We start from the raw sequence: 23130 nt of genomic DNA, 5'->3' as shown, positions 1-23130 counted from the left end.
TTTATTAATCTCTTATCTCCTGCCTGCATCATTACCCTCCATTAACCAGTGTTACACTTGCTTTGTGTAGCATATGTTGAATATTATCACATCATTGTCAAATCTATTGTGATACAAGTACCATCTACAAGTACCATAGACAAATAAGACTAAAAGTCACAATTGAGAATCTGTGTCTTAAGGGTTGACATTAACGATTTTAAACCACATTTCCTGTAAAACTCTCTCTTCTTGCTACTTGTCCACTGCAAGGAGTAACTGGAAGAACAGCACCTTCCTTCTGCTTGTCAGAAAAATAAAAAATACAATATATTGAAATATAAAAAGTCAGCAGGGGCTATTCCGCTTAGTGATATTTTAATTTCTTTCAAGTACTGTAAATGATATCTCAAAATATCATCGGATCTTTAACATTGTCCTGTTGTACAGTGTTTATTTCAAGATAAATGATCCTATCATGTGATGATCTAGTTTGGGTTTCTGTGAGACTTCATATTCAAGCACACAGGTGCCAGGTTGTCAAGCCTGAAAATATTCTGGATACAGGTTTATCATGTATGTATTTATATCCCTGTTTTTACTTTTGCAAAAAGTATAAATCATTCAAATAAGTGTAGCCTTAGACAATATCTGCGTCCTTCCACATAAGGTTATAAGCAGCAAACTGGGAACACTGAAACCTATTTACACAAATGTGCACGCATACACCCACACTCCTCTCTTCAGTCAAAAGGGCCAGTCTTTGTTTGATCCCTTGTGAGGTTTATCTCCTAACCCCAAATGTCAACACTTGCTGTTGACAGACTAAGTTTCTTCCAATAATCCAGTGACTGTCCACAGCCTAAGACTTGCAGACCAGCAGGTAACAGCAGTTGACCTGAGGCACAATAGAAAGTCAAAGGGATACAAATATACTACCAAATTAGAAAGTGACAATCAGAAAAGAGACAGATATATACCCACACAGAGTTTTCTTTCTGTTTTTTAATGTTTTTCAGTTTTTAATGCAACAGCGGATGAAATACTGAAACACATTTGACCCACAATAGAATTATATTTTTACAGTTTCATATTGCAGAAACTGAAGAATAATGTGTCAATGAGGAACACAATTTAATTATGTTTGGCTATAGTGCAATTTAATAAAAGTGGTCATGAAGAGCAGAACCAACACATTTTCACCTCAATGCATCAAATACTGCAACTTAGTCAGTGCTCCATAAGCGTCAAACTATGGTGCTCTATTACTTTATTATTAATGTATTATTATCTACATACCCCTCTAGTGACAGTGTTGGACGTGTTCGGGACGGTGTGACAATATACACTTAGTTATGTTTAGAAAGAGAGCTTACCATGAGACACGAGCAGCAGTCTCCTCGACAGGAACTCTTGCGTTTGTCCTCATGTTGGCCTTTGTGTGGACTAATCCGCACTCTATATTACATCAGTTACTGTGAGTGTCTATTAAGGACGCAGGTGTGTTCACATTAGAGTTAGTTGCAAGCCTGCTGCGTCGCATACACACGGCAAAGAGTGGGTCTGTGTCCGATGATTTCCCAACATATTTGCTACAACATTTAAACAGCCTTCAAGTGGCCAAACAAATCTGATAATGTAGTTTTAAGTGTTCCATTTTATTTAATTATATACTTTTGGCAGTATTATGGCCTTCTTTTTCCTCCACTCCTTTCCTCTGAATCTACTTCTTACAGTTTAGGACCTCTGCTGATTCCTTTTTTCATTTCCTGTGTTTTGTTTACATCAGTGATGCTTTGTTTGTGTCACAATGAGCAAATGACTGTTTACATTATGTCTTCAATACAGAAAACAGAGGCAACTGGGGGGAGAGCTGTGCGTGTGTGTGTGTGTGTGTGTGTGTGTGTGTGTGTGTGTGTGTGTGTGTGTGTGTGTGTGTGTGTGCGTGCTTCCATGCAAAAAGCACAGTCATGGAAATGCTGCACATGTCCCACCAGGTATCACCACATATACAACTTGACAAACACACACACATAAACATACACTCACAACAATGCATGCAATAGCTTCTCCTTAAATTCAAAATAATAGACCATTTGCTAAATGAATCATGCATGTAAAAATGTGTTATAGTCTGGAGTATTGTCTCTAAAGTTGAGTGTGTGTCTGAGCCATTCAGATAATTCCAAACATGGAAGTGAAACGTGGATAAGAATTAGTCCAAAGTTTGAGTGAGAGGGTCGGCATTACTTTTTATGTTACTTTTATCACCTCAAACTATAAACTGTCTAGATAAAGTAGCACTTAAGAACCTCTCTCTCTCTCTCTCTCTCTCTCTCTCTCTCTCCAGTTTTAGGTGTCAATGATTTTATTGTGAATAATAAACAAGCCTTGGGCTCTCCATACTGTTCGATTGTCTTCTTATGTTTGAACCTTCTGACCAGTCTTTCATAGATTCCTTTTCCCCGTGCCCCTCATTTCATTTCCCCACACTCTCTCCCCCTCTCTCTCCTCTCTCTCTCTCTCTCTCTCTCTCTCTCTCTCTCTCTCTCTCTCTCTCTCTTTCTCCATACAGGTTAATCATTCCAGTGTGGCTATTTCGCCAGAGAAGGTCTTATCAGTCCCTGTGTCATTTTATAATCTCACCTGCATCCCCCTCTGAGCCTTGTGCCCCTACTTGCCCTCCCTCTACTTGCCCCCCCCCCCCCCCCCCCCCCCCCCCCCCCCCCCACTGCCTGCAAGCAACCCATCTTTAACCAATCACACCACAGCATTAAGAGCATGCTGCTGATTGGTGGAAGCTTCTGCACCTTGTCAACACTGTGGTCGATGTGCTGGTCACCCAATGATGAAAAATAAGAATCTGTTTCATCAGTTGTTATATTTGAAGGGAGGTTACGAGTACTGCAATAGGGGGGTGATTACATTATTTTCTTTTCAAGTTTATTGTATTATGTGTTATTTTATTTGTGTAATTATAATTATAATGTCATTAAATTCCTTGTGACCCACTTGTTTGGCCTTGGTTGCAGCTGAAAGTGTGAAGAAAATCCCTGGATAGGGGTGAAATTGTGGTGAAATTGGACAGTTAGGGAGACATGAATGAATCTTCAGTGGAAACTCAATGAAAACAAAGAGTATAAACTATGACACCAGGATCAGGTTAGCTACAGGTGACATATCAGAGGAACGCCTGTTTTGAATGTGCTGACTATGTTTGGACTTATATGTAAAACATATTTGCAGCACAAGCATACAGTCAAACTTGTGAAATGTTTTATTGAAAAGGCTGAAGTACAATCCAGATCACAGATAAAGATATATATTTAAAAAAAGAACCATAAAAACATGTTTCATATGAAATAATGGAAGAGTGTTAGTTGGACTTTTTAGATATGCATGCATAAAGCACATCTATAAATAATTAGCTGCATTTTAAAATAACTGATGCTAAAATTAAATGCAACAGGTCGGGCTGTGTCTAGACAAAGATGCGTTATTTTTACCTGAGCTCCTAATGTGGTTGTATTTGTCCTGCTTTTCAATAAAGTTTCAAAATATGATGTTCGTTGTATGCCTGTACATGTTAGTCTAATGTCTAGTGCGCCATAAGCAGGGTAACTCTGACAGATAAATACATTGAACGAAACTGATTCAGTAAACATTTTAATGAGAGTGTATGTCCGCTTACAAATGATAGAAATTGTTTGTTTTTTTAAAAGAAGAAAAAAAAAGTGCGTTGAGGGATTTATTACAACAGTGGTTTGTTCTTCTTACTGTGCGCTGCGGTGATTGTACATCCTAATAATAGCAACATGTTATAGATCGATAATAAGACTAATACCTTCTCATATACTATCATAATTATCTCTGCGCGTTCCCCTCGTTATACTGGACGCGACTACAAGTGCGCGCGACGTGTCCGTGTCTGCCCCTACATGCTCCCACCTGACGAGATATCGTGTCTCTGTGAACTAGAATAAGTGTTTATGTGTTTGTATGGTGATCGCGTGAAGGGTTAGGGGACGAATAACCATAGTAATTTATTGTCTTTATGTATTTTAACATGAGCTTGACGTCAGATAACTGATTGGTCCCTGCTCAGACAATTACTGATACTAATTCTGAAACAAAGCTATAATTTATTGCGTAGGGGACCCAAAGATATAGGCCGTATAAGCCCGAGGCCGGGCCTGCTCACGTTTTCTAAAATTGAGCAAAGAAACCCAAACACTACAAGGTTACATTACTTTTTGGAACAGCTTTTGGGCAGAATTTGTATTTCTAAAATGAGATATCCCTGTTAGAAAGAAAGAAAGAAAGAAAGAAAGATAAGTACATTTTATTTGACTATATTTTAGGACATTCTCAGGGACCGTTACTCGGTGATCACAGAAGCAGAAGACATGACGCTAACATTGATTATCGAGGTCAACTAAACATTGCATTACATTTCGACAGATATATAAAAATGAAGAACGTTATAAAAAACAACGTAACGTTATAATCGTGAGTACCGGCGTGCATGTGCATGCGCGTGTCGCAGACCCTGTTATAACACGCTCCAACACATACCTCGCGCGCTGCCTTTGCGCTCCGTGCGCTCACGGGGAGTCTTGCTCTCACATGCAGTTGCATCACCTTGCTTGATTTCCTTGTTCACCCTCCACTTTTAAAGTCCATCATTAACGGGATTAAACAGCTGAGATATCGGAGAGACGGAACTGGAGGGCTTGAGGCGATGTTTCCCGCTCTCCTCGCCTGATTGGATCAGAAGGATGATGTCAGACGACCGCATGCGCCCCGGATTGGAGCGAGAGGAGTAAACAAAGCCGCGAGGAGGAGGAGGAGGAGAGGTCTCCACATCTCCAGACAGTCCGACCGGCACACCGAATCCGACTTTACGCACAGGAGGGGGCGGCCCCGGTGGCGCGTACAAGTCTGCTTGAAAGTTACATTGAAGGTCCCACTTTCACGGGTGACGCGCAAAAAAAGGCTTTTGGAAGAGCAAAGCGGAAACTCACCATCGCCTTTCAATCCGGACGCTGTGCAGTTTTCTCATCTGAGTAAGAGACCGATTCCCTAACTCCGCACGCAACTGTTCCTGAATCAGTATCGAAGAGATCCCTCGTGTCTGCTCTGCGTTAGTATTGCGCTTCTGTGCGCAAATGCAATTTTGAGAAATCACATAAATTAAATCAGAACACCATCGGCACCAGCAATGCAACCCGGCCGTTTGAAGACAGTCTGAATCGTTTGAACCAGACTTCGTATTCGGATGGTCCGATAATTGGACGACAGAAAGAGACAAAAAGTAAGAAATAAAAAGCTTCATAGACATTTGGAACACTTTGAGTTGTGTGTGGGGGGAGCTGCCTCTCGCGTCCAGGTGTCCCGCCGCGCGGTGCGGAGTCTCCAGCTCGGGCCGGCAGCGCTGACATGCTGCCCAAATTCGAGACTGAATCACTGGGACTCACTCGATCGTATGGAGAACAAGGGCGCATGCCAAGGAATATGCAAGGTAAGAACTGTCATTCATTTCCATCTCGTGAGACGACAACGTACACTCACACACTTCCACTTTACACAACGTTGTCAGAATGGAAGTCCTCCGCGCTCATGTCACCACAACTTTTTAATCCGCGTGTTTCCAACACATTTCTGCGGACAATGTATACAATTACTAAGGATTAGACAAATCGGGCTATTATTGCATGATGAACTTGTAAAGTTATTAGGTATGTGGAGGTCATTCGTTGTGTTGTCTCTTATCGCGGTGTCTTACTAAGATACTATCTTTCCTATGATAACAATTAGGAAACATGGACACACTTTGCTATGGTTTGGCCGGTGATTAAGTCATGATTACACAGCCACTCATTAGTGTGCGCACGCCTGGTGCGGAAATACGGCGAAACAGAGCAGAGGAGATCTGTGTTTTTAACTTTTGAATATCTGTAGTTTTTGGAATGAAACGCTTTACTTCGTCTTGGTAGAATTGCCAGAGGGTTTTTTGTCTGGATGCACACATTAGTTAAGACAGAGTTGTTGACAATTTATAAAAAATAAAGAAAAAAAGGAAGAGCATAATTTCATAGGTTTCATTTAGTGATTCCAATATTGACCTCGGGAAAGTAAACGTTTGTCTAAGAAGCCCAGTCTAATTTATAGGCATTGTAAAATCGTCATAATTAGCAGACAAATTAAGCTAAACTAATTGATATTTTGTAACACATTTATATTCTATAATATGTTGAAAAATGCCTAAAAAAATAGATTTACCAAAATAAAAAGGAAGCACCAAATATCGTTTTTTACGAAGTATGCATTTTTCATCTTTTTTTTTTTTACATTTCACAAAACGTCAATCACTTAGTTGCTTTCGATCTTTGAATGTGCGAAATTAGGTTTATGATTTTTTTTTAAATGTACAGCTTTGATTGAGGAAAAAAATCTGATTGGGCATATTTTGAAATCTTCCCTACGGCAAATACAAGAAAATTGTTTCTTCATCTGTTTCTAAAAGAAAACACATAAAGCAGCAATAATTTAAAAAGGGGTTGACTCCTCTGCCAAGATAAACTCACATATCCTCCTCGTTCCCCTCACGTCATTTCACAGCAATATAAACGGGCAGTCAATTAGCCCGTGCAGGTTTACGAGAAGCTGATAACATACACTCACAAGTCAAGGAGTGGCTGGTTGGAGAGCCCGTTATCTATCTTTACGCAGGGCTAGAAACAAGGTAGCTGCGACTGGAAGAGGTTTTAATTTGGAATCATCAGCATTTTCCACAAATGTTGGAGCTTTTTGGAAATATGAGCTAGTGTCCGTGGAGGTGAGAGCCAGCAGGTGAGAGACTGTGCTGTCCCGGTATGTTTCTGCACGTTCTAAAGCAATGCAACATGCACACACTGCGTGCACAAACCTCCGCTTGTTTCTGAGGCAGGGATGCAGGAGGGTTCAACGAAACTCAATTTGGCCACATATTTACATCAAATAAATTATGTGTATATGGGGTAATACAGATTTAACCCAGCTTTTAAAATTCATTGAAATAGCTGAAGCATCGATCATTTACAATTTGAAGGGAGAAAATATCAGCCTTAAACCCACAAAGAATATTTCTGGAAATATATTTCGCGAAATATTCCTTATTTGTGGCATTAGTACAATGTCCAACAAGAGCTGCTAATATTATTTTGTGTGAAACACGGCCTAGTCCACTGCGTAAATGCAACCAGTGCGTCGGTTATGGTCGTTTTCTTCATTAAAATGTGTAACAATCTGCAGCACGATAACAGCCCCGACAAATGTTCTCCTTCGTGCGCTCAAAGCCAGAAGAAAGTTCGGAAACTGAGTTTTCTCTGAGCTTCTGTGGAAAAACCGGCAGCTCGATGGAACTTGTTGCTTCAGCTGGAATATGCAGCGCGGATCCCAGCAGGGCGACGCGCTAACAAACCAGAAATCATGTCCAATTAAAAGGTCTCAGTTAGCAGATGAGTGGGGTTTGAAGTAGAGCGGTGGGCTAATATATGTGGAGGCATTGGAAGGCGTCTAGTTGACTAAATATTTCCACTTTTACAGCCACATCCACTGAGGTTTTCCTGTTTGATCATGGCTGCTTTTTATGATTACAACCACAAATGCTTTTGTAACTGTTGTAAATGTCAGCCTGGCTGTTTGCTCTGCGCTGTCACACACACAGCCTTATCAACGTGTTTGTAACACGCGAGGCAACAAATACACCGCAATTATATCTGATATGTTTATATTATATCCTCCGTCTTAAATCTTAATGAAAGAAATGGCAAAATATGCCAATGTTGTGGATTTTCACTTATTCCTAAATTGATTTTCAAATTACATGAATTGATTTTATATAGAAAGGATCATGTCGGCTTGTTAAATGGACTATTTTATTTTCCAGCACACGCAGACAGTCACATTAAACGTTGCATCTGCTTTTGCATCACCTAAAACACATAAAAGAAGCAATTGGCCTTTAGCATTGCGAGATTCTTCGACAGGAAAATAATGTTGGCTCAAGTTGGTTTTGAATGTTTTCCTCCTCGCCTGCAGAGATAAGGGCTTCTCTGTGTGTCTTCATTTGTCTGTGGGCGGCAACATATTCTCCTCCAATCCTTAACTCTAATATCTCACCATTTCCCCCGGCGATTTCACGACTTAGATGCATGCATATTTATGAGACTCACTTTTTTTTTATTTGTTGGCTTCTGTCCGCATGCAGAAGAGAGGGCGGCAACCAGGCGAAATGAATGGTCGCGTCCTTTCAACTCACTCCAAACCCGACTATTCATCGTCTTCCCCCCACACATATCAAACCTCTACAAGTCCAGCAGAACTTCAAACAGCCTCTTCCAGTTGCGTCGCGTGGTTCCCCGTGGTTCATCTTGATGGATGGAAGTTGGCTTTTGGAAAAGAGATTGCTCAGCACTGACTTGTGTCTGTGTGTGTGTGTGTGTGTGTGTGTGTGTGTGTGTGTGTGTGTGTGTGTGTGTGTGTGTGTGTGTGTGTGTGTGTGTGTGTGTGTGTGTGTGTGTGTGTGTGTGTGTGTCTGTGTGTGTCACATCCTCAGCCCACCAGTTCAAAATGATGGACTACACCTATGACGAAGACTTGGACGAGATGTGTCCCGTGTGCGGAGACAAGGTTTCAGGCTATCACTACGGACTACTGACCTGCGAGAGCTGCAAGGTTAGTGCCCTCATGCCCCACTCCCCAGTGGAAAAGATTACACCACTCCAATAATATTGTGATCATGGCAACCTTTTGTATCTGCTTTGATATCTGCAATATTCTAGTGTCTAAAAATAGTTTTTGGGAGTGAGGTTTCTAATTGTTGTTGGTATTATAAAGTTCCTGCGTGCATGTTGCCTGTGTGTATTCAGTAGTGAAGCTGTTATGTGTTTATGTGTTTGGCATTTTCATTTACTTTTATTTTCCTGGAATACTGAAACCACCATGTTTGCATTATGCAATTTTAAAATACAATCCATGCATAGTAATACTCTGGGTCTTATATTTGTGTATGGCTGCTTTACTTTAGTGTATTAATCTCTGTTTATCTGTGGAGATGTATTTTTGCGGTTATATTTTAGCCAACATTCTTGTCCAGAGGGACTTGCAACAAGTGTAACTGTACAGTAAAGATTCAGTTCCTCGCCATTAATATTACAGAGAAAAAAAGGTATAGAGGCCAAGGGTCAAATATTGTTGTGACAATTGATGAAACAAACTTTCCCTGTGAATGTCTTGGGATTGTGTGAAACGGTGAACAGCTAGGAAAAGAAACACAAGTGTAAAAGCATGCAAAGTGTGTGTTTGTGTTTTTTTTTGTACCAAAAACAGGAGGCGGGGGAGGAGGTTTAACCCAGGAAGCAAAGTACACAATAATACCGCCTCTGTGTGTACTCTCCTGTATCCTCCTGTCTAAACTCTCATCACAAGTTCATTAAGAGAACAACATTGTCGAGCTGAAAAATGTGTCCCAGGTTAATAACGAGGCACCGAAAAGCAAACAGTTGCTTCTATTATTTTGAGTTCTATCAACATCCCTTTTATATTCTATTTTCACGGTTTCAACACTGAGCTATTAGGCTTTGCCCAAGTTTCTTGGTTAGCTCAGTAAAGCTGTCAGCACAAAATTAAGCTAAGACAACTGTCTCTGTGTTCACACTATTCGGTGTGAAAGTGCCGCTCGCATGAATTGATGCCGCCGCGCACATTTCTTGCCTATGTGGTCATTATTCAAAGCAGATGTTATAGATTTTATCCCATATTATGACCTTGAGATGCTAAGCACTTGCTTCAAGGGAGACGTCAGTGGCATCTCTGCTGCTTTTCAGACTCAGCAGAAGCTTGTGTTGGGGAGCCGATCCACAAACACAGTTTAGTTCAAACACTCTGGTGTGTGTGTGTGTGTGTGTGTGTGTGTGTGTGTGTGTGTGTGTGTGTGTGTGCGCGCGCATTGATGCAGGATGTAGATGAAGTGTGTTAAAAAAATGCTGTATATCCTTGTTGAAACATGAATGATATTGATAATTACCTGAAGCTGATTATTGATTATCTCTAAAATACAGGCATCTCAGCAAGATTGTCAGAGCTGGACTGATATATCAGTGTGTTGACATGTGGCAGACTCATATTAGTGGGGGGGGCAGCTACATTTAATTCTTAGTTATAAAAATACCTTTGATTCAGTTTGTGTAACTTGCTACAGGAGTAAGTTGCACACTATCATTTAGTACATTTATTTTACCCCCTATATACCCTCTGACCCATGCCGATATCATTCAACCCCTAAATAGGAATAGGAGACTGTTATCAGGGTCATCATTTTCTGATGCTTTGGTTGTGTTGCCAGTTTTGAAACGGATGATTCTTTAACCTCCTCATCATCCGACCACCTTACACACACCAGCCATTGTTAGTTAACACTGTACTACACACATAAAGTAAACATGGTACCACATCATACCTGCTGGAATAACAATAACAAGCTGAAACGGGCTTTGTGGACCTCATTGTGCACAAACAGGTCGTTCCCAGCGTGCTTCATTTTGGGAGACTGAGGCGGAGAGAGCAATAGCAGAATAATCCTAAAATACTGGCATTACAAGCAAGTAGTAAGAAGGTCAAGGTCAGAGTCAGAGTGCACAGGGGACAGAAGTTCAAGGGAAAATAAATATGAGCAAAACCAGGGATTATGTCTTTATTTCAAAGTTAGACAGAAGACATATTAGAGCAAGTGAAGATCAAGAGAGGAGCATGAAGACCGGGACGATAAAGTGAGACGTGAATCGTGTTTCTGATTCTTTGTTGGACTTACTGGCCAGTATTGACAAGAGGTAAAAGCAGTTCCTTGGTTGCTGTTGTGCAGTTTTTGAGGATTGAATTCCAAGGTCAGGAATACCCAATTACGAAGATTATTTAATCAAATTTAAATTATACTTAACTTTTCTGAATAATAATTGCAGCCTACCATTTCAGATTATTGTGATGATTTCAGACTTTATTTTAATTGTTGTCACTATGTTTCAGTAAATGAGACAGGTTGCTGTTTGCACTGACATATGAGGCATATGAACAGTTGCTTGCAGCGATTCCTTTACAAATAAAAAAAATGGGCCTTTACGTGTTTCTTTTCCTGGTTTGAACTGCCGGTCAAATGAAAGCTTTTCAGGAATGTTGTCTGCTTAATCTCCAGGCGTGATGTGGTGTGGTTTTTAGAGCACGCTAGAATCCAGTTTCGTTCAGATATTTATAGCGCATGCTGTGCACTAAATGGAAAATTGGAGAGAAAGTTCTCTTTGAAGGATGGATTTTTTAGCACTGAGAAGTCGATAATCCAAAAAACGAGTGCAGTACATTTTTTTTTTGGGATGGATAAGGCAATGCAGATTGTCAATTAAATCGGGGTTTGGTGAGATATTGACAGCAGTACATTCTTTTTCATTTTATTTTTTTTAAGGACCAGGTTTAAGGATTCTCCTCCTTGGTTATAGATCCGGAATACGTTATACCATCGTCCCCTCGTTTGATTTTTCACTGCTGCTGCCTATAATTAATCACATGTTGCAAGTGTGAATCTCTGTAATCCCGGAACTGTGAATTATGGATATAATTTATTGGATTTTTTTTTACTCCTGTGCTCATATTTTTCAATAATTAAGTGGAGAGTTGAAAAGATGCTTTCCCTGTAAATTCTGGAGTCTTTGCCTGAATATGACGAGATAATAATGAGAATAGCAATATCATTTTGACAGGACACAAATTAGAGTCTGTACACTTTATAAAGCAGTTCATGATACTGTGAAAACACTCAGTGAGACAGGTATGTAGAGAATTTCTGTTTTGCTAATTTGTAAAATAAATTAAATCATTAAAATTAAGGTACATGCAAATTTATAAATAATTTCCATCAAAAACTATTACTAATAATAAGATTATCACATCATTATGAAAAAAAACTTTCCCCAAAGACATAAGTGTGTTTTAAGAAGTGTGTATTCAGGCTCTGCTTTATTCTGCATGTGCATGTCCGTGAAGCATTACACCATCACTTGGAGTGTAGCTTTCAAAACTTCCCCCTATGTGTGTGTGTATCCATTAAGGCTGCCCCTCTCCATCTGTCTGGGAGTGTGAATGGGCCAATTACCATCGCATTGCAGGGGTCAAGCGGGTTGACGTCTTAATTGGTTCTCTCCGCAGGGCTTCTTCAAGCGCACCGTCCAGAACAACAAGCGCTACACATGTATAGAGAACCAGAGCTGCCAGATTGACAAGACCCAGAGGAAGCGCTGCCCGTACTGCCGCTTCCAAAAGTGCCTCACCGTCGGCATGAAGCTAGAAGGTAAAGCAACATCTTTACTTTTCTATCGTTCAGGTGTTTGGCTCATGGCTCAATGACTTGATGAGTTTGGCCTCTGTAATTCAACGTGTTTCCAGTTTAAACATGAGGTGACAATGAGATATAACCTATAGGGAGAAATGTTCAACAGTGTGTGCAGCAATGGCTGGAAGATAATGTGTAGCTTTTTTTTGGGAAGTTTGGGATTCTGCAAAAAAGAAAAATATGACACAGTTGTGGAATAAAGGAGGAAGGGGTTTCATGAACTGTGATTATGACAGACTGACCACTTGGATTGTAATGTGTTGCTCAAAGACTCTCAGACTGTTAGTATTAACATGCAACGTGCAGTAACCAGTGCTGGAGGAAGTACTAATATTGTTTGCTTGAGTAAAAGTATCAACAAACAGATTTAAAATTACACATTATGAATGTTAATGAATGCTAAAAGTATCTAAAAAATAATATGGATTTACTATTTTACTGTTGTAAGAGTTGGAGCTGATTTCAACTATTTTATATCGGCCACTGTTGGGTAGTTTAACTTAAAAAGTGCAATATATAGTGTATGCTCATCAAATATGTAAAATATGTACATGTAAAGAAACAATTGTAGTAACTTAAGCTGTCAGATAAATGTAGCAAAGTAAAAACTATTATTTTTCTCTGAAATATAGCAGTGAAGAGGGATAAAGTAAAATACAACTGGGAATACTCAAATTAAGTAACTCAAATTTAAGTAAAGTACTGGAGTTACATTATCACTACAAGACGGAATCTAAGCTGTCCAATGCACTCGACAACCTCGAGGCTGGCTTTCACAAGAAGATTTTTAACGATATATTTCAATATGGGAGAATATTTATCTTTTTTAAAGTGCACATTAATGGTACTGTTTGTTTTTCTGTACGATTTCTATTCTGGGGTTTTACACCAAACACAAACATATGATTCAGAATTGCGTCTGCAGGAGTGGAAAATCAGATCCAGTTATAGCTTTCTGTGTACTGCATTATATATGTAATATGATGCCTGTTTGCAATTACTGTTGCTGATAGTTTGGGAGAAAAAATATCAAGATGGAGCAGCTAAAATTGGAGGTTGATTGTTTCTGAATTTCCACAGATGTATTTTCCAATGATCCACAATTCAACACAGTTAATCAAAGCCCATTCACAGACAGTATTTGTACTTTTTTGTGAAAATATTCTTCCGTGATCAATTTGTATGTGAATAGTTTCCTTCCAAATTGACATGTCTACCATTTAGGAAAAGTTGATACCCGCTCTGACATAATAATTGCCTGTGTGGATGGAGAATATTATATTTATTGAAACATTTAACAATGAACATCTCAGTTATATCTGTTCTCGCACATATCTGCCTAGAACTTTGTGAAGTGAAACCTTTCATTACTTCCAAAGCGTTGAAATCCAGCATTGCTTATTAGTATTTTAGATGGGGTCAGGGGGAGTTAGAGGTATCTTGTAGCTGCTGTGCACTTAAACTTGCCAGACAGAGTAATAGATAAAATATTAAACTTGGCGGCAGGGCGAGAATGGTAATGATGATACTTTTGGCCGGCCATTTCGAGGCCTCTTTGTTTAATTTGAACTTGGTTCAGAAGCTTGTTTAAACACAGCTATCCAGAAGTGACAGGACGGCAGGGCAAGACACATTCTTCCAATGGTCAGACACAATATTTAAAATCAACTATTTTTCCACACATGAGTTGACAAGTTTAATTCTTAAATCGCTAATTTTGGAGTGGAAAAAGCAACCTGAAGGTCATCTTTCAATACGTGTAAAATAGGGGATTTAAAAAGCTAAATATACAACTTTTTATTCTGTTTACCAAGAAGCTTTTACAATATTGTCTTCTAAAAAATATACTGCAATTTGTTTTACTTTGTGTCGTCCTTTAAAAAGAGTCGGTGTTGGTGTCTAATACTGAAACCAAATTCTTCACACATTTGTAATTTAAACCAAATTAAAAATCCCTAGGCTCCTGGAATGATCACATACAATTGAGAAAAGTTAATGTATTAAAGAAATAAGACCCTGGGAGGGTGAAAGTAGAGCAAAGACAGCCTAACTAAAATCTTTCCGGAGGCTTCTTTCCTTTTGCTGCCATTTATGGTGTAATTAATTGCTGTTAATTGTGAATGGCCGCTGGGCAGAATGTCCCGGCCTGTCATTTTCCAGCTGACACGGGTGGGGAGGGGGTAGCGTTTGATTTGTTTCGCTGGCGGTAGCTTTCAGCTTGGGGGCAAGACGGGCCCTGCAGCACTCTGTCAGGGGCCAGAAGCTCCAGTGGGCGACTCCTGCCACAACCAGTAAAGACATCCGATACAGAAAGGCTGACAACCCTCACACACACACGCACGCACACACGCACGCACACACACACACACACACACACACACACACACACACACACACACACACACACACACACACTATTCACACACATACAGCTCGCCCTGGTAAACACATACATATATTCATGAGAAGCCCAAAAAGGTGTTCAGAAGGCCACGGGCAAGAGGAAGAAGCTGTCATTTGACCTAAAATAAAAAAAGTGAGTACAATAGCGGTGAAAGAGGAAAGGAGGTTTGGGGTCATGTGCTTTGTCATTGCAATATTTTCATACCATTACACAGCAGCTTGCAGCAACACGTGAATTCAGAATATCGAGACCAAATGTGGACAAAAACACGTGGGGGAAACTTTAAAGTTGACTGAAGGAGTATTATTTTTTTACTGTTTACTTTTGCCTTCCTGTTTGTTGATAAGTCAACCCACGGGGTCTTTGCAGTTTGCTGTGAGGGTGGTAGTGTGTGTCTGCCTGTGTAATGTCTCAAAGTTGTAGGAAGGCAGCGAAACAAGGTGAGATGGCAAACAAGCTCATATCAGAGTGATATATAGTAAACAGAGAGGGTTATAGTGTCATATCATATTCTCCTCTGTGTGCCACAGGATAAACAACATACCTCTCACCTAGTGTGTAACATCAAAGATATGTTTTCCAAAATAAAATAAGCAAGTATCTCTTAAACTACATGCCATCAGTTTTAACTCCTTAAATCTTATTATTGATCATGAAATTATAAAAAGTTAAATATATATGTTAATAATATATATTAATATTAATATTGGTTCAACCTGTTAATTTATCTTTTCTAATTACTATCAGGAGCACGCAGGTTAAAAAAAAAGGCACACACACACTCTCTTTCATACACGACACACAATGATAATCGGAGCCTGGCGGTCACACACTCCTTTCACCACACCAACAAACACGCTTTGGTGCTCGAAAAAATTATTGCCTGTTGGTATGCACCGTAGCGTCTCAGCTCTCAGTGTTGACTCATTGAGAAAAAGAAAAAAACCCACATCCCACTAAGGTTTGACCCATTAGCACGTCGTTCACTAAAGCTGATGACGCGTGACGTATCTGAACAGCTCCCACTGGCATGATTTTCTTTTTATGCTCGCTAGAAGTTGCCTTGCATCACATGCTTCACTGAACTGCCTAATATTTCCTTCACTTGTGTATCATCTTAAAGACAGAGCGTAACAGTGGTATTTGTACACTTTGCGCTATTCAACCAAGCAGAAGTTAAATCATTTTTTTCTACAAAAACAAAGAACGCAATGCAACTTTTGCCTCAGTTGATACAATACTGATTATTTTACTCTCTGGTTCCTTTACCGTTTTGAGATGCTGCATTTCAGAATTTTTTGTGTAACTCAAACTCACACGGGCTTCCTCAGGTATCACTTTTGTCAAGCGATTTTTATTTAACATCTTGTTTTGTTCATGCAGTTAACCCATCATCAAATTTAAATTCATCAATTACTATAAATGAAAAACCTCTCAAGAGCCATGCAACTCAAATTATCGACACCATCTGAGTGTTTGTATATTCTTCACTGTATCTCTCTCCCTCTTCGTCCACTTTTTATTTCCTCCCTGTCTCCATCTTTCTTACTCTGATTTGTCTTCCATCAGCCACCCAGTACCTGCGGCAGAAGCCAGGGAGCTGTCCCATTACTTATGCATAGGTATCATAGGTATTCATGTGTGTGCATGGGATAGGGCGCATCCGGAGCAGGGGCCGGGGCCCCGACATGACAAACAGGGTGTCAGCAAGGCTCCGCGGGACCCATTAATATGCTGCCGGTCGACAGGGATCCTCACCTACGCGCGCTTAATATTCCTGTATATTAAACAACCATAAATCAGAGGCTATAAGCGCTGAGGGTTGTTGTGTGTGTGTGTGTGTGTGTGTGTGTGTGTGTGTGTGTGTGTGTGTGTGTGTGTGTGTTTCAGTGTGTTAAGGACTTATGTGTGCAAAGACATTTTGTGTGTGTGAAGGATGCTGCGTGTGTGTGTGTGTGTGTGTGTGTGTGTGTGTGTGTGTGTGTGTGTGTGTGTGTGTGTGTGTGTGTGTGTGTGTGTGTGTGTGTGTGTGTGTGTGGTTGTTTGTGTTCGTACATGTTTGAGATGGTGTGTACACTGGGTGCTGGATATTTTTGGGAAAGAGGAACAAGATTTTTGGTTGGGTCAGTTTCTGAATTTATGGATGTGTGTGTGTGCCCGAGTATGTTTTTGTGTGGACGTGCTCTCAGACAGTAAGTTGGGGGAATTCAGAGTGGAAGACAGCATCAGCCTTTTAGCATTTCAGCCTGGCTTTAGCCCCAAAGCCCTACGAACCCAAAACCAAACCAAATCATTTTCACACATATAGAAGTTTTTTCACATATATATACATATATATATATATATATATATATATATATATATATATATATATATATATATATATATATATATTTAAAAAAAAATCTGTTCATATATATATAGTATAATACAATATATAATGTAATTTGTATTGCTTTTATTTTTGGCCTCTCCCTTTACGCTGAGCTAAGTACTCCTAGCTGCACTTTCTAGACAACTCCTGTCAATCAATCTGAGTGTGCAATCTTTTTTGCTTGCGGTTGATGAAGTTTGTTGCATTTCTGTAGGCGGCTGTCTTTCTTGTTTGCCCGTTCAGCAGTGGTGGCTGTCACTGTCCAGCTAACTATTCAGTTTGTGTTGTTTGTGCCAGACAAACCACAAACATCAAGCACATCACTTTCTTGTCACCACAAAAAGCTACCAGTGAGTTTAAGTGTGGAACAGATGTAAGCATTGAAAGGGAAATGTAATTACTGCTGTTTTCATGCATGAAAAAAAACAACAGATAACATTTTTTTTTTTCATGCATGAAAACATTTACAAATTACTACCATACTATTTGTTTTATAGTAACCTTCTGAAGCTGCAGTGTCATATGACGACTTAGTCATCATAATCTGAAGCATCTAACCCATTAACATGTCTCCACCTCAGTCAAACGCACACATTCATCTTCTCCCCCAACACTCACGCATACACACTTCTGCTCCCCTCTTCCCCTCCCCTCCCCCTTCCATATTAATCTGTGTTACATGCATGCAAATCACCTTGTTTAATTAGAGACAAAGAATCTGTGTGTGTTTGTGTGATATTCATGATGATGTGGGTCCCCGGGTACGAGGCAGGCAAGCAGGCCTAATTTTGTTTTCCCAGTAGGGCCAACTATTAGTTTCTCAGCTCATTAATTACAGTACGCTGTTGTGGAGAAATCATTAATAGTTAAAGTCGCCCCACAATAATGTATAATGGATACATTTGACGGCTCCTGATTCATATTTTTTTCCTTTGATGTGTGATACATATTTTAACGGTCAAGATAATCTCTGGGCCTCGATGAGGGGGCAGTTGAGTTGACCTCAAGCATGTTGGGAAATGGTTGTATGTGTGTGTGTGTGTGTGTGTGTGTGTGTGTGTGTGTGTGTGTGTGTGTGTGTGTGTGTGTGTGTGTGTGTGTGTGTATCATTTGAGTTGTCAGGGGCTCTTAGAAGTGGCCAAGCGTCTGGCCTGCTACAAGCTCTCTCTGTGTGATCTGGACCAGTGTGTGATGCTTCCCACGTGTGTGTGTGTTTGTGTTTGTGTGTGTGTGCGTGCGTGCGTGTGTGTGTGTGTGTGTGTGTGTGTGTGTGTGTGTGTGTGTGTGCGTGCGTGCGTGTGTGTGTGTGTGTTTTCTCGAAGAATGTACGAGAAAGAGTCAGCATGTTGGTATGAGTGTGTGAGAGTGTGTGTATGTATGTGTGTGTCTCCACTCTCGGCTCAGATCAATGACAGACACTTTTGTGACGGAGGTCATTAAAATCACTCCCAAGGCAGCAGAGAGAGAGAGAGAGAGAGAGAGTGTGTGCGTGTGTGTGCCCCTCCTCCCCCCAAACTATGACCCCTTACCCGCCCTCTCCACACCCCCTCTTAAATTTTCTTCGTGAGCTTCAGTAGACTCAGGCGGACTTGTCATGCTATCTGACTATTTTCTATGTACGATCAGGGCAAACGTCTGTACATGTATTTGAATATACAGTTAAATATGTGGCTTTCTTTTTTATTGTATACAATGAAAATAATATATAATAGTCTACAGTACTGGTATGAGTGAGGGTTTTTTGTTGCATAGCCTCCCAGACGACCGTTAGTTCGTTACACGCTGGGCTCGCCGAGCCTCGTCAGGGTAAGAGGTAATTAAGTATGAATAATTAACACCAGCGCCCCCCGACTGGGAGACAGTAGAGCAGCTTCCCCGTGGCAGCAGTCGGCCAGATCACACATGGCCCTCGTAGCAGTCCACTGTGTGCCTGTCTCATTCATTAGAAATACCCACGGCACCGACTCGTTGTGATCCTCACCGCGGGATTCCACACTGAGGAGGGAGGCAGGGGGCGTCATGTTTAGTTGATCAGAAAAACACAATGAGCTTATCGTCCCTCTTTTCAGCCTGTGGGGTTTTGCAAAGAAAAAGGTGTCTGCTAAACATTTAAAATACTTTAGATATTTGCAAAATCAGATAACATGTTAAGATATGTATTAAAACATTTAAGAAAGAGAGCTTTCTTTGAGTCTGTTCAAATATCTAGCTTTTCCTGAGCAGTAGACAGAGATAGCCAGCTGTCCAACGATCACTTAGCTGAGCGGTTCATTGAAGCTGAAGTCTCTGGTCAATGAGTAACGACACTATCTGTTAGACCTGTGGGGTTTACGAGTCAACAGGTAAATGTCAAGTGTAATCACCACAGGGTAACCTTTGCCCTACATACAAGTTACAAATGACAAGTTCACAACCATAATGCCATGCTTATACATACATGGACAAATCTCACAGCATCACTATAATATAGAAGGTTTGATACATGAAAGCATTTTCAGCAATTACAATCCTCTAAAAACGACTTCCTTTTTTCAGGTTATGAAACTCTTCTTTTGTATAAATGGTGGATTTCTCACTCTGGATAAAACGCTAATTTGCTTAGTAAGAATCACGCGTTCTTGCATGAACACTGTCAATAATGAATGCATTCAAGACAAAATATGTACATACTACAGAGCTAATATTGTCCTCTTCCTTCTTGTCTCCTCTTTCATCTCTCTTTCCATCTGTCTGTCAGCTGTGCGGGCGGACCGCATGCGTGGAGGTCGCAACAAGTTTGGCCCGATGTACAAACGTGACCGGGCCCTCAAGCAGCAAAAGAAGGCGCTGATCCGAGCCAACGGCCTGAAGATTGAGGCCATGACTCAGGTGATGCAAGCCGTGCCCACCGACCTCACCATCTCCTCCGCCATCCAGAACATCCACTCGGCCGCATCCAAGGGCCTTCCACTGAGCCACCACCCGGGCCACCACACAGGTCACCACCACCACCATCACCACCATGCCACCGCCCTGCCCCCCACAGACTACGACCGAAGTCCATTTGTCACTTCGCCGGTCAGCATGGCAATGCCACCACATGCCGGCAGCCTGCAGGGCTACCAGGCGGCCTATGGACACTTCCAGGGCACGCGCACCATCAAGTCTGAGTACCCAGACCCGTATACCAGCTCGCCGGAGTCTATCATGGGCTACGCCTACGTCGATGCCTACCAGACAGGCTCGCCACCCAGCTTCCCTCACTTGATCGTGGAGCTGCTCAAGTGTGAGCCAGATGAGCCACAGGTTCAGGCCAAGATCATGGCTTACCTGCAGCAGGAGCAGGCCAGCCGAGGCAAACACGAGAAGCTCAACACATTCGGCCTCATGTGCAAGATGGCCGACCAGACACTCTTCTCCATCGTGGAGTGGGCACGCAGCAGCATCTTCTTCCGTGAACTCAAGGTAGGTTTGCACGATCTATGTGATGAGAGGGACCTGGTTTATCAGTGAGGAAAAATATTTATGAGTTATCTTTTCCAACCTAATTTTCATGCTTCTGGCCATCATTCCTATTAATTATGAGCATGCTACTATTTAATCTTTAATTGTATTTGCAGATACTCTGCAGGCCTTCAATAAATCATCCTGCATTTTGTTTCAATGCTAAATCTTTCACCACGTTGTCATCCATCCATAATTGACAGTACTTTACACAGTTCATGAACATCATGTGTTCGTTCCTTTATAATTTTCAATAGGCCTTTAATCTTCCTCTTCTATGCACTGGCTCAACACTAGTGCAGAGTACACAGGGTGTGTGTGTGTGTGTGTGTGTGTGTGTGTGTGTGTGTGTGTGTGTGTGTGTGTGTGAGAGAGTGGGGGGCCACTGTCTGTCCCACTGCCTGATCAAAATACAGCAGCCAGCCACATTTACCCTGAGTGTGACACATTTTGGCGATGGGTTGTGAAAACTGTGACTACAAGCTTCAGGCACTTTTCATACTAACGGGGTCGTCGTCTGAGGGCTTTATGTGAACTGCATACCGCCCATCTCCCCTTGAAATATCCCTCAGATCTAAGTAACTCTGTGATGATAAGAGATGTTGCCTATTAGCATATTGGTATACATAAATAAAAAAAGAGCTGAGAATAGAGTCACAATGACAACGAATTGTCTACTGCTTTAATTGGAAGAATTATTTTAACCTTCAGTTATTTGTGATGGACATTCTTTTAAAGGTGTTTTCACTCAGTATATGTGACTTATATATCTGACAACAACATCTGAGCTTGGGAAACACCGTCAATCCCAACTGACCAATAGTAACCATCCACTGTAAAACTGTGATAATTCCCGCTTATTTATCACAGAGCCCAAGGGAGAGTTTGTGTTCGCGCAGCTTCATTTGCTCTGAATGAAGGTTAATGTTCGGAGCGACATGAAAGGCGTTTGATTAGTCTGTGCTTCACCTGTTTTTCTTCCCGTTGTCTGACTCCTTTGTCTGTTTGTTTCACACTGCATCGCCAAAGGCTCAGCTGCATATTCATGGGCCTGGGCCTGTTGCAAAATTCCCTCCAAATATTTCATAGTATTTTGTTTTCAAAGGGGAAAATAACAAATGAGGCAAATGTAATATTAAAAACAGAGCCAATTACACCACTGAATAGAGTCCTTGAAAAACACATGTTGACATTTAGCATACGCTGCGTCCCCGCTATTGACATTTTCGAGATCTGTATTTGCATTCAACTGGGGTGCGCAGTACTTCACTCAAACACACACACAGGCTCGCCGTAAGGTGTGGCCACAGCTAATAATTGTGTGTGGTTTGCCCATTAACTTTGAACGATCATTTTTGCTCCACTCTGAACTCTCTATTTCTCACACCCTCGTCCTAATTCAATTATCTCCCCCACTTGTGTGTGTCACTCCCTGATTTGCTGCTGAATGAAATGTCATTATGTTTGCCTAATGAATAGTAATTGGGCTGGGTGCCTGTTACAAAGGTAGAAAATAACCTGAGCTCAGTGCAGTTGCACAGGCCTCATAGGTTTATGGGAGGTGGGATCGTATTTCCCTTCAACAAGGGAGATAATTGAAATGAACCTCCCTGCAGTATTTTTAAAGAGCCACCTACCTGAAGCACGGGGGGATTGAAAAGGTCCTTCCTTGCTTGTTTCTCATTAGCAACTACGAGGAGAACTGCTGAGCAAGGCTTAGTGATGGTGATGGTGAGGAGAATAAGCAAACCGGGAGCTTGCCAAACTGATACTGAACACATGTTAACTGGCATCGCTGATATTGTTGTGATACGCTTTAGGTTTTGAAACGTCTCTCCTAAATTGTTTGTCTTAGAGGTTTTATTTTCAGCTGAGCTTTAATTTGTTTGTCATCATAATTGTAGAGTGTGTGGACTGTGCAGTGTGCATACATGTGTATATGCATCGCTGCATACGTGTGTGTGTGTGTGTGTGTGTGTGTGTGTGTGTGTGTGTGTGTGTGTGTGTGTGTGTGTGTGTGTGTGTGTGTGTGGTCATACATAGGAATACATGCAGGCTAATGGTCTGGTACTGTTCAAGCATGACAAAACTTCGCCAATGTTAGAGGATTTATTTCCTTTGATACTAAACATATACACACTTGTCTTACCGTGTGGTGGTACGGATACAACCTACTACAAATGGTGTGTCCCATTTTTTTAAGACATCATGCTTTTGAATCCACCTGACCTTCGACATCTCCTTTCAATATGGATCTGATCCTTATTAAATGTGAGGTCGAGCCCAGGACCAGAGAGACAGGATGCAGAGTAGAATTAAAGGTTTGTCACAGGAGTAGTGTGGCGCTGTAGGAAGCTATAAATACACTTTCATCTCATGCACACACATATACCCACATTAAGACACAGACACTGCTCACACATAACGCAACAGCCCCTCTCACTATTATTAGCGCCGTAAGAACAAAAGAAT

At 41.0% G+C, this 23130-nt stretch overlaps 1 protein-coding gene across 1 annotated transcript in view; it reads left to right on the top strand.

The window, feature by feature from the left end:
* Positions 1-5379: 5379 nt before the first annotated feature.
* Positions 5380-23130, top strand: part of nr5a2 (nuclear receptor subfamily 5, group A, member 2) — a 63326-nt gene continuing 45575 nt past the window's right edge. Inside the window, exons 1-4 of the mRNA XM_079220575.1 lie at positions 5380-5500; positions 8579-8697; positions 12214-12355; positions 19913-20619. Coding sequence (XP_079076701.1) covers positions 5419-5500; positions 8579-8697; positions 12214-12355; positions 19913-20619 — 1050 coding nt within the window. The 5' untranslated portion in view covers positions 5380-5418. The remainder of the gene's footprint in view (positions 5501-8578; positions 8698-12213; positions 12356-19912; positions 20620-23130) is intronic.

Source organism: Taurulus bubalis (assembly GCF_910589615.1).
Source record: "Taurulus bubalis genome assembly, chromosome: 7".
Classification (NCBI taxonomy): Eukaryota; Metazoa; Chordata; class Actinopteri; order Perciformes; family Cottidae; genus Taurulus; species Taurulus bubalis.
Note: the sequence above shows the minus strand (reverse complement) of the source record. Positions and strands in the feature narration are given on the sequence as shown.